Source organism: Helobdella robusta (genome assembly GCF_000326865.2).
Source record: "Helobdella robusta unplaced genomic scaffold HELROscaffold_45, whole genome shotgun sequence".
Taxonomy (NCBI): Eukaryota; Metazoa; Annelida; class Clitellata; order Rhynchobdellida; family Glossiphoniidae; genus Helobdella; species Helobdella robusta.
In genome coordinates, this window is record NW_008705095.1 from 1345042 (window position 1) to 1357919 (window position 12878).

Consider the following 12878-nt stretch of genomic DNA (forward strand, 5'->3'; position numbering starts at 1 on the left):
AATCAGAAAATGACTCGAGTAGTAGAAATGATGATTCAAAAGAAGAAATTACAGATGACACTGAGAAGATTATAGATAATTCAGTTAAAGTTCAACTCAGAGATAGGTCAAGCTTACAGAAACCTAAGAAGTTAGATGATTATGTGACGCAGGCTGAGACATATTTATTAGATGTACATGAACCAGATACATATGAAGAAGCCATTCAAAGCAGAGTCAGACTGAAACTCCTATATGGACATATGGGACTAATGTCATAAAATGTTTTGAAACAAGGGAAAGTATTGAAATAATATATATGTATATCATATATGTTTCAATATATTTATGACTTTCCATAGTTTTCAGACAATCTTATATTATTGCTAACTTGACTAACTTGCACGTGTATGTTCTTTTTCGCTTTTTGTCGACTAACGTGTCTTCTAATATTTCAATTAACGTTTCTTTAATAAACAATTATATTAAAAACAAACAAAGAAGTTTTTTATTTTAAACATACAGGAGTCTCTCTGCGTCAACTATAATGAATGCGTGCTGTCATCGCTTCTCTTGCGTTGTGTGTTTTATTCAGTAAGTAAAACGTACATTGAGAGAGTTACAATAAGACAATGCTGATGAAGTTTTACTTCAACTTATAATTTAACTGATCGCATGAATCTAAACTGGAATCACCATCAAATTTAACAAGTTAAATTAGTCGTTTAGCACGTATTCATATACGCTGGTTGTGTGTTCTTTAATCCTCTAAAACTAGGGAGAGTGTAAAAGACTTTTAACTATTAAATTATATAGGAAAGGAAATAGAACATTTAATCTGACCGTTGACCTAGAAGTAATTACGTCATTACACTATGCATGTTTACGCCCGCTAAAATCTCCCTGCATCAATTCTAATGGATGCGTGACGTCATTGCTTTCTCTGCTTCTAGTAGAGAAAACAATGGAGAGTGAGGGATACGACGGAGAGATTCCAGTTTAATATTTCATGGAAAGGTAGGATTTGGCCAATCCATTTTAAAATTTATGTACCAAATTGTAACGCAGTAAAGTTTATGGAGAGAATAGATATACTTATAATACTACTAAAGGGCAATACCCAATACCAGCATATATAGTAATGATCGTACATATAATCTAAATAATGTAGGAGTTATATAAAATGTATTCTGTATATATGACGAAGGCAAGGGGTGGTGTTTCAACCATGGATATATCTATTCATGGTTTCAACGATGGATTCCGATAAGTTAATACATCATATTAATAGGCTAATTAGTAGCACATATGCTAATTTTCCCCTACTAGTTTTAAAGTTTCTTTTTATAATATATCATTTTATATAAACGATAGGTGATATTTATTTCAATCCACCACCTTTAATAATTTCCTAGTGACAGGTTGAAGGCTGCACATCTATCTAAACTTGTTTTGCTTACTTGCTCTTTCTGTCAAGAGATGTGTCGAAGTTGTCCTGCGCTCTCATTTAAATTCTATGTCACAACAGGCAAAGCGTATTTTAGTTCATTTTATGAGTTTTTAATTATTTCTCATTTGACGGCGTGTAATTAATATAATATAATTAAAATTTAATTATTAAATTAAGACTTAAGAAGTGTTACACTGTTTGTTACTGATTGCTTAATTTATTTATTAACTGACTCAGGATAAAATCTTGGGGTCAAATTCCAAAAAATTTGAAAAATGTCGCGATTTGAATCCATGCCTAACTTTAGGAAATTGTGTCCGGAAGAGAAAGATTTGAGTTACAATTCTCTTTCAGCTGAAAATAACTCGAAAAGTTCAGCTGATGCCACAAACATCACAAGCAAAGTATATAGATCATCGAAACCAGATTTTTTAACGGAGCAAGAAGTGGAGCAGTTCAACGCATTGAACATTCAGTCGATCATTGACTTCAGATCTTATTCAGAGTACAAGCGGTCTCACCACAAATCAATCAAATTGCTCGACAAGCAGTATGCCCTATTTAAGGCTGGCAATTATTATGATTTTTTTACCAATAGACTTATTTTATTCTTTGTTCATTTCAATTAAAAAACTAAGGCTATGTTAGTCTTTTCTTTACTTGCTTAGCTTAGTTACTAAGTTGGCTACTAAACCTTAATTTTTAGTAGCTTACTCAGTTCATCTATTAGATAGAGATTGAAAAATAGCAAAATGAATGTGTGAATTACAATTTTGAAGTTTTTATGTTATGTCCTTAATTATTAATATGTATGATAAATTTCCATATGCTAACTTCGAATTTTTTTTTTTAAATTTCGATTAGATTATTATTTTATCCAAATAAGTTCTTACTTCACATGAAAATGTTTCAATTGGAAAACATTGTTAATTAAATAAAAAAATTCTTTTAAATGATCATATGACTAGTAACAAACTACCAAATGATAGGTTGAAGTTCCTCAGTGGAGCACATACAAGCAGCATGAAATTGTTGTTTGCAAAAAAGTTTCTGGAGCATCTGATAATAACTGCAGAAAACACTATCTAATTAACTTCTTCAACTACAATTACGTGTGGGAAGTCTTCAACAGAGTCCCCATCCTCATGCGAATCGTCTCCCTCTTCTACCTCCTCATCGACTTCATCCTCAGAAATGACAAAAGATATTTTGTCAGGTTCTTCGCAAAGCAGACACTCAACCAGCAAGGAATCGTGGGACAGTACATCGACTTTGTCACACACAGTCAGGCTTCCATATGTGCTGGTACATATGCTGATTAATCCTTTTAAATTCATTCAATACATTTATTTATAGATATATATTATATTCTATAATCCTATATACAGTTATATATGTATAAAGAGAAAGAGCAGGGAAATATATCTCACTTACTTAGCAATTAATAAGAAGTAACACACGACAAACACAAACGCAGCGTTGAAACTTCTGTGTGACCCAGCAAACCTGCCTGTAATGTTGAATTGTGCATATGGCAAGGATCGAACGGGAATGGTGTCGGCCATGATTCTTGCTTGCCTCGGATCTTCAAAGGAGTACATTTGTCAGGATTATGCAAGATCAGCTGTCAGTTCAATAATTTTTTTCTATTATGTTTTTGATAAATATTTTAAATGGATGTTGATGATGAAATTATTGACGACGGCCACAACTGTAAGGATTTTAAAACATTGTAGTGTAATTATGACACAACGATGATCTCAATATGATATTGAGATGATGACAGGATCTCTTCGAACAGGGTGCAAATGTTTACTTTCTCTCAGGTTGAACTAAAGCCTGTGGAGGAGATACTGGTGGATGATGTGGTGGGTAAGTACCACCTTTGTAGGACGTTCACCTCTGCAGAGTCTCACAACATGATGAGGGTTTTGGAGTACATTGAAGAAAAGTTTGGACTTTTTGCTTGTAATTGTGTGTGTGTGTGTGTGTGTGTGTGTGCGTGTTGGTGTGTGCGTGTTTGCGTGAGTGTCAAGGTGTGTAATTTCTTTATGGTCAATATTGACTTCAGTAAATAAAATTTATTGACCTGAACACTGTCAGACATTTAGTTGAAATATTTTTCAAAGTGTTATTTGCAAAGATTATGTCAGTGGTGGTGCTGAAACAAAAAGGAGAGATACAAGTAGGAAAAATGAATGGTTATATGAGGTGTTTAAATGCTGAAACATTGTTTTTGTGATTACAAGGTTGTAAATCAGTCAAACGTTATTGAATTCTTCTGTCGGTCACATTTTCAATTGTAAGGTATGAGAAGACTTAAAATACAAGTATCCAAATGAACCATTGTTGAAAATGAACTACCAGACTTTGAAACTAATGTGTTCGTTGTGCATATCACTTTAAAAAGTTTGCCATTCAATTAAACATGCATTGAAAGCTGTTGAAAATTTTATTTAATATTTCACAGTACTTGAATTTGAAAACAAAAACAAACTTATTTTTATATCTGCATACAAAATTTGTACAACAAATCTTTACAAGTTTTTAAATAAAGTTAACTTGGTAATTGCTGAATCTACTAGGTGTTGGAGATTTTTGTTTGAGTCAGAACTCTTTGAGTATCCAACTTCAGAAAATATTATCAATTAAAAAAAATTTTCTCTGAAAATTTTGTTTAAGATCAATTTTTTTCAGAGGATAAATATGTGTAGAAATATGCAATCATCTTTAATATTGAAAATAAATGCTAATAATGTGAATTAAATCATATAATTATTTCAATATGATTTAAAACATAAAAATAAAGCCTATTTGCTAGGAAAAACGATTACATTGACTAATTTTGAGTGTTTTTCAAAGTTTTTCATTTAATAATAATTTTTCTTCTCTCTCGTGCCTTATTCTTTCAGGACATTGGCGACCATCGATCTCCACAAAACCGGACTGTTTTAATGCATCCTCATTGGAGGTATGAGAGGTCCAACTAGTTTTCATAATTCTTTTCAAAAACCACATCTCAGCAGTATTAATCCTTTTTTCCACATCTTTAGAAATTGTCCGGGACTCAGAGCCGTCCGGGACTCATGCAACACTAACAGTTTTAATTTTGTTGATATTTTGATTTTACTGTTGGTGATGATGTTTTTCATTTTAGAATAAGCATCTTTCGCCATAACTATTCTTTGTTTGATATCCACATCACATTTACAATCTGAGGTAATCAAACATTCAAGATAATTGAAGCTGCTGACTTGTTTCACTTATTTACCATTAATGATTATGGAGCAGATCTGGTCGGTTTTCCTTTTAACTGATAACCATGCACTCTGTTTTGTTGATGTTAATTTACAAGCCTTTCCTTTCACTTTCAAAGATCAGTTTGGAAACAATTGTTTGCAGTTTTTCCATTGATTCAGCTTTAAGAGCTGTATCATCGGCATTGTTTATATTCACGCCTCCAATGGATATTCCAGGGAGATCTATCTTTCTCATGATAATCTCACTATAGAGATTGTACAGGTCTGGAAAGAATACACAGTCTTGTCTAACACCTTTCTTTATTTCTACAAAACTTGTCATCTTGTTACAAACTTCCATCGCTGCTTTTTTCAAATAGAGGTCTTAGATAACTCTCGTGTCTTCTCCATCAATGTCTAAATTTTCCAATATTTCCATAAGCTCCACGTGTTTCACGCTATCAAAAGCTTTGGAGTAATCGACAAAACATATAAACGAGTCTTACTTCATTTCAATCGCTCGCTCACTGACCATTCAGAACATAAAAATAGCGTTTCTTTTGCCATAATTCTCGACAAAACCACATTAGACATTTGAAATTTCAGATTTGATTTTGCTTCGACTCTCGTCATTAGAATTCTCAAGAGAAGTTTTGTAAGATGACTCATCAAGCTGATTGCTCGATGTAGTTCTCATTCGGTTACATTAGGTTTTTTAGGCAAAGCAATAAATATTGACAATATTGCCTTAAAAATGCTTATGAAACTAGGATTAAATTATGCTGTTATGTTGTTCATCGCATGTTTATTTTTCGCGGTCATTTTTTGTTTTTATTTTATGACACCAGAGTAATAGCATTGTTTGATTTGCAGGTATGGAAGCATATGTGGCTACCTGGAGAAGATAGGACTCTCAATTCAGGAACAACAAGTCCTTAGGAACAATCTGCTGTCATGAGGAATGTGCATAAATGAAAATGTATGACTCTGTGTGTATGTGTGTGTGTGTGTGTGAGAGAGAGAGAGAGAGAGAAACGAATTTGTAATAAAATGAAATCAAACCGTCGTTGCTTTCCCACTTGACGTTTATGTTTCCTATGTCGACCTCCATTACTTACGCACGTAGTCATGAAGCTTCGTGAATTGTGTAATAAAATTATCTGATTGCATTGATTCTGTAAACAAAACGTTAGGAGTGTTAGCTGTCATCTTGGTTGGTACTGCTCGTTAATGAGCTTTTTGTTTATATTATGAGGTTGTCGAGTTGTTAGAAATCGTCTGCAGAGCACTCGTTCCGCATTGAATCACGTTGCGTTGTATTCTATTTTGTACTTCAGTGCACTGACAGGTAAGTAAAGTATTCAACTTGTTTGATGTTCATGTATGTTGTTGCAAGGTATATCTTTTCGTCTTTTTTGCATGTATATTTTAGCAGAAATATGAGCAGGAAAATATATTACATTAGCAAATTCAGGGTCGATTTTTCTGATATTCCATTGAAAATCTTTCGAAGAGTGCATGGTAAAGTTATTTGTTAACTTTTTCAATTAAAATTCTGTTGTTGATGTTCATCAATTTAAAGAGATGTTGAGGATGTTTTATTTTTCTTTACAACTGTCTGTACGTGTGTGTGTGTGCGTGTGTGTGTGAATGATGTGTATTGGAAGGAGACCAAATTTTATACAGTATTGTATGAATCCTTATCCAATAATATTCACCTTGCTAACAATTATTAGTTCCATGTTAGTTCCAGCTCACTTTGATCTACGTACATTTCCATTGTTGAAGCACTCCGTGACCTAGGTCATGTATGTAATTTTGTTTGTCACTGTGTGTGTGTGTGTGTGTGTGTGGGTTTTGCAGTTTTGTTAAAATTATGTGCATTATATTTTCGCGTTGAAGATTTTTTATGACAATGACAATTGTTCTGATTTTTAATAATTTTCATATATCCTGTAAAATTTGATTTTTTATGTTAGATAATTAGAAATGATATTATATATTTGTTTGGTGTGTGTGTGTGTGTTTGTGGGATGTGTGTGTATTAATTTATTTCTCTTTCACCTACATATGATTAGTTATAAGTGTGAATGATATTTTCTTATCTGTAATCATTATGGTCGATGTTCTCTGCTGTTTGTATGTACTGGCGTTTGTGCTGGATTGTGAATGTTGATAATATATGCATTGGTTTATATAGTGCTGTTGATGTTACAGAATGTGATGTGTTATGGGATGTTTTAATATTGGATTCTAATGCAATGCGATGATGATGTAGCAATGTAATCGTATTGATGAGGTATTATTTAAAAGATGAAAATAATTTTGAATATGACATATTTGTCATATGTTTGTCATTTGAAAAAGATGATCGTTCAGTATGTAGATGTTATTTTGGCACGGTGATTGTGGTGTAACGAGATAAACATGCCAATCTTATAATGAGGTTTATGAAATAAGAGGATGTGATGATGAAGAAAGTTGGATGAATGAATTAATTTGATGAGTGTGCTGCGTAGTCGCCATACAAGCCAATGAACCTGCATCGTTATTTGTTACATTGACATTGTCGTTGAAGCATTATCATTATCTAATAATTTTATAACATTATGATGGTTAATGGTTTGTATTGCAAAAATGGTTGTTTAACCATTATTTCACAATTCCCATTAAAACGTCAGTTGTAGGAAAAAATAAACTCATCAAATACTAATTTGTTTCTAGCTGATTTATTTAGGTAGGTTATGGCAGATGTATGACCTTTATCTGACTTTTTTTCATCTGATGTTCTGGTCTAAATGTTGTGCGTACATGGAATCGAAATGCGGAGTAAGTTTGCAGCCTAAATCCTCGTCTGCTATAACATTTGCTCTTTCGAGTATGTCGCGGTTTTGCGAAGATTTGATATCTTGTAAGTGCAGTGTTAGTGAACTTGACGCTGGTGCAGTGTTTGATTCAATCCGCCTTAACAATATTAAATAAAAATTTGGACTTTTTTTATCTAAGAGAAAGTTTTTCAACTGGTACTAAACACAACCTCAATAACATCTGACGAGTGCATATCACACTTTGTTGGAGTGTTGAAAATGTTGACATTCTGTGACAAGAGGAAGGGGGCTAAAAACTCGTGTGGCCGTCAATTTCTGTCAGGAATAAATACAAATTTTGCTAGCTTTTTGTCATATAGGTTTATAAAAGTATTTTTTGTTCGGTGCGCATCAAAGAGATTTGCCTCTCAGATCTTTTTATTTTTTTTGCAATTTTTATTTTTCAATATTTGTCAATCATTATTCGCGGTGCTGGTGGCTGGCATGAAACATTTTTAATTGTTTCGATAACTTTTATTAGGGAGGAGGGAAAAAAATACGGGTTCTTAAAATTTAAACAAACGCGGATGTTTCTATTTGATTAAATTTGGCTATAATGAAACAACAGTAATAACTAAATGATGCAAAATCTTATAAAATTGTCGAAAAAATAAAACTACTGACGACAACTTCAGTGAATGGATCTCGTAATACAACTGTTTTTTTTTCCATGATGAGTACGTGCTTGCTTTACATCTATGTAATTATAATAATGCCCTGTCGCATGATGATTTATAAAAAGCGACCAGTCAATCGTAGGTGCGCCAGAATTTAAATATCGGAACATGAGATGTGGTTTGATTGGTTGGCTCGACCGGCAAGACAACCTTCTCTTACTACCACCTCAGCAATCGCAGCCAAAACAACGCATATATCCTGATTCAACATATATGCAGCAAGAGGAAACAACTACTGGAATCGTGATGACAGTGCCAATGGAATTGAAAAATGTCTCTTCATTGCAAGTCGCTCGTTCATGTTCCAGTACACCCATGGAACGGACAGCGTGCTAGTGCAATTCAGAATAGAATAGAATAAATACTCGAAGTTCAGTCTGACATGTATAAACTTATATAAACTGATGCAATTTGATTGTTTTCGTTCTTTCTTCTCCCATTTGACAGTTGTTGTTTGATTTTGTTTAATTATATTTCCAAATTATGATAGACATAGACATGTTTTTATTGGTCAGTAAACAGTTAAAAATTTATCACGGAACAATTTTGTTTTTTCCTCTTAGTTAAATGGCCGTACAAGCTTTTTGGGCTTCTGGTTTCACTTTAAATACAATTTTAAATAGAATAAATTTGCAACGCCACCATAATGTAAACAGTTTTTAAGAATAAATAATTCAATAATTGAAATATTTGGTTGAAAATGTTGAGGTTCATCAACTCTTTATACTGAACTGAACATCAAAAGCATCGATCACCCCACACGACTACCTATAATAATTAATATTCATTCATTCAAACACCCATCCATCCATCCATTAATTCATCCGTTCAATCATTCGGTTCGATAGATCTTCATAGTTTAATCATTCAACTAATTCTTTTAATCAACATTATCTATCATCTTTCATTAACCAATAAGCGTAGTAGTAAGAACTAGCTAGCAAAATTAAATAAAAATGCATCGTTAACTCATAGGTTAGATAATACAAGGTAGGACCATGGATAATAGATATAGATATATATCCACGGATATATTCATGGATATATCTACGGATATATCTATGGATATATCTACGGATATATCCATTGGTAGGACGGATATTATCCGACCCTACAAAAATGGCTTAAAATGGCAAATCATTTGTGAAGTTCACGTTCTATTCGAATGAAAAGAGGTTTGAGTGCACGCTAATAGAAATTAACTGCTTTTTATTTCAATCTACAACTAATCAATCAAATGTTTCAAATAAACATCAGAACAATCGGAAACAGAATTTTTAATGAAACACTAAATAATTATTAATGCATAAGAAGATCAGGTAGTAGATAATAACTATACAATCATCGAAGAACTAATTAATTGAATAACAGCAAACAAATGAATAACAAACTATTGACTAATTGAATAATTAAAGCAGGAAGGTCAATCGAGTAGAAAAAGTTGCAAGTCTGGTGGCAAATGAACTTGAGTTGGTTGTCTCCATACAGATTCAAAATATTCAGACTTACAAGAAATTATTTAAAAATATGAACAACAAAGAAGAACAAAAAATGAAAATGAATGTACGTTAGTGGCTGCTAGCTCATTAAACAAGTAAAACACCAACAAGCAGAGTATGTTGGTTTTAGAGGCACGTCGCTGTGGGATCCATTAACAAAAAAAAGAGATGAATGAATACAACAGGGGCGGGCAAACTACCAGTTCTCAATGCGGCCCTCACAGCAAAAAGTTTGCCCACCCCTTGAAGACATTAATGATACAAAATATTTGATAAATACACGTACAAACAGCAGACTTATATACAATACAATACAATACAATACAATACAATACAATACATACAGCCTTTTCTATAGCTTAATACAGTGTTGGCATCATTATCGTACATGAAGTTCGAATAAAGACAAGAAAAGATCAATAAACTGAAAAAAATTATAAATTTAATTTATAAAAAATTTTCGGCTAAATCTTAAATAATAATTTCCGGAGTTTTTTGATTCTTTGTTGTCCTCAGCGGTAACAAAGAATTGAAAAACGGTGACTATGTTGATCGGAGGTGACGAGTGTATTCAATAATAAATCCAGTTGCTATTATTTTATTCGTAATAATATATTATTATTATTGATATTATTGTTGTTGTTGTTTATTGTTGTTGTTGTTATCATTATTATTTAAGAGGAGAGAACTTTGTTGGGATGAGGATTCTAGATACCATCCTACGAACTAGCGGAACTGTATGTCACAGAATGAATGAATTAATGAATTAATTTTTTAATGAATTAATTATATAATGAATTAATTATATAATGAGTTAATTAATTAATGGATTAATTAATTAATCGGAACCAACCAACAGGCATCCAACGATAACCAATCCGTCAATCTGCCAATCAACCAACCAACTAACTAAACAACCAATCAATAAACCAACCAATCAATCAGTAAACCAACCAATCAATCAGTCAACCAATCAATCAGTCAACCAAACAATCAGTCAACTAACCAATCACTCACTTAATCAATCAATCAATCAATCAACCAAACAATCAGTCAACTAGCCAACCAATCAATCAATCAACCAATCAGTCAATCTGCCAATCAATTAACCAACCAACCAATCATTCATTCAATCTGCCAATCAACTAACCAACCAACCAATCATTCATTCAATCAATCAATCAATCAATCAACCAACCAAACAATCAGTCAACTAGCCAACCAATCAATCAATCAACCAATCAGTCGATCAACCAATGAGCAACACACGAACCTGTATTAGCGACGCATTCGTGCCATCCATCTCTGTCCCATGCAGCATCCCTCACCTCCTCGCGAGCCGCCAGGTTGTCGTACGCTGTCGTCGCGGGGGTGGTGGTGGTCATAATAATAATAATAATAGTAATAATTATAATAATAATAATAATTATTATTATTATTATTGACGATGAGAGAATTTTTTTAAGCAAGTTTATTTCATGAAGCGTAAAACGAAACATAAAAAAGGATTTCATGAAAGAAAAGAAAAATCAAAATAGTATGGAACTCTTAATGATCATGGCGAAGAAGACGTGATAAACCTAAGGACTGCAGTGGCGCACTGACGTTGAGAAGTTTGGAGAAAGTTGAATGGCAGATCAGTTGGAGTTATACAGGCAAGGTGGAGAAACCGGAAGTGAAGAAACCGGAAGTGAGATGTTGAAAGACCTGCCGAGGAATGCATAGATGACAAAATTGTCTGGAATGAAAATGCCGCATGGAATAAAATAGACCGACGAAAACAGAAAAGGATTTTGAAAAATGGCGGGAAAGGTGGAGATCGTCAGCTTCAGCGGTGACCCTTGAGGGAGTAATGAGGGTCACTGGTTTACAAACATCATCATCATCATTACCACAAACATCATCATCATCACCATCATCATCATTACCACAAACATCATCATCAACATCACCACCGTCCCTCACCCCACAAATGATGTGCCTGGTACAGTTCCCCAATGTGGGAGAAGAAACCTGCCACACTCTCCTGATCCGTCTGGCGGTACTTCAAACCGCGAGCCCTGTCGTGTGCGTGTGAGGCGTGTACGTCATGTGTGTGTGCGTGTATATGCGTACGTTGTGTGTGTGCGTGTATATGTGTACGTTGTGTGTGTGCGTGTATATGTGTACGTTGTGTGTGTGCGTGTATATGTGTACGTTGTGTGTGTGTGTGGTGTGTGTGTGTGTGCGTGTGTACGCTGCGTGGTTAATGTTGTAAAGTTGTGTAGGCTGTGGAGCGTGTAGGGTGGGTGGATGATTTGCGTCTGGCGTCGTAGATGAAGGGGTGTGCGAGTTCTGTAGTTGGTTGCGTCAACGTGTTGCGTGATGTTTTAAAGGTAGCGCAACCAGTTGTTGCGCAACCAGTTGTTGCAACCAGCGGTCTACATCCACACCCCGGAAGTAATATGACGAACAAATTACAGAAACATGCAACAAACAACCCACCAACACCACAGCCCACCAACACCACAACCCACCAGCTGTTGCCCCAGTCGATCATCGTTCCTGGCTGTTTGGATGGGGTTGAATTACATTTCAATACATTATCATAATTTATAATATAATTATCATTCCATGAAAATATAACTTTATAAATACAAATATAAAAAATATATAAATATTTATAATATAAATATTATAAGAGTTTGATTGAAAATATGAATGGTAATGCATTATGCAATCAGGTCAATGATTAACACACATGGTCTGTAGTTTTGAAAACTTCAAAAAGCATGCTCAGAGGCTTAAAGTCGCCAAGACTTGAAAAAAGAAAGCTACTGCATGATGATCACTGCCATCGTCACCCACCATCATCACAACTTTCATCATTGCCTCCATCCATCCCGACTATCAATCATCATCATCATCATCATCATCATCATCATCATCATGTTAACAATCACCATCATCATCATGTTAACAATCATCCTCATCATCATCATCACCACCATGTTAACAATCATCCTCATCATCATTATCACCATCCTTCTCATCATCATCATGTCAATAATCGACATCACAGTCTCAACCATCATTTTCACCATTATAACCACCAGCACCAACATCACCATCATCATCATCATTATTATTATTATTATTATGACCTTGAGTAGGTAGCTCCTGAGTTC

The 12878-nt window shown here is 34.0% G+C and overlaps 2 protein-coding genes across 2 annotated transcripts in view; one reads left to right on the forward strand and one right to left on the reverse strand.

Annotated features, from left to right (window-relative positions):
* Positions 1 to 1455: 1455 nt before the first annotated feature.
* Positions 1456 to 5728, forward strand: HELRODRAFT_193253 (hypothetical protein; the record flags this gene model as incomplete). The annotated part of the gene is made up of 8 exons (XM_009026180.1): positions 1456 to 1514; positions 1713 to 1995; positions 2419 to 2734; positions 2907 to 3055; positions 3256 to 3380; positions 3533 to 3614; positions 4342 to 4409; positions 5542 to 5728. The coding sequence occupies 8 exons, from the start codon at positions 1459 to 1461 to the stop codon at positions 5624 to 5626; spliced, it is 1164 nt and encodes a 387-aa protein (XP_009024428.1). The 3' UTR covers positions 5627 to 5728.
* A 3670-nt stretch (positions 5729 to 9398) lies between these two features.
* HELRODRAFT_187346 (hypothetical protein) overlaps positions 9399 to 12878 on the reverse strand; it is a 6118-nt gene continuing 2638 nt past the window's right edge. The window contains exons 6-12 of the mRNA XM_009026181.1: positions 12452 to 12456; positions 12228 to 12259; positions 11677 to 11771; positions 10985 to 11068; positions 10037 to 10446; positions 9759 to 10016; positions 9399 to 9737 (exon numbers count right to left, since the gene is read on the reverse strand). Of these exons, the coding sequence (XP_009024429.1) occupies positions 10382 to 10446; positions 10985 to 11068; positions 11677 to 11771; positions 12228 to 12259; positions 12452 to 12456 (281 nt within the window). The 3' untranslated portion in view covers positions 9399 to 9737; positions 9759 to 10016; positions 10037 to 10381. The remainder of the gene's footprint in view (positions 9738 to 9758; positions 10017 to 10036; positions 10447 to 10984; positions 11069 to 11676; positions 11772 to 12227; positions 12260 to 12451; positions 12457 to 12878) is intronic.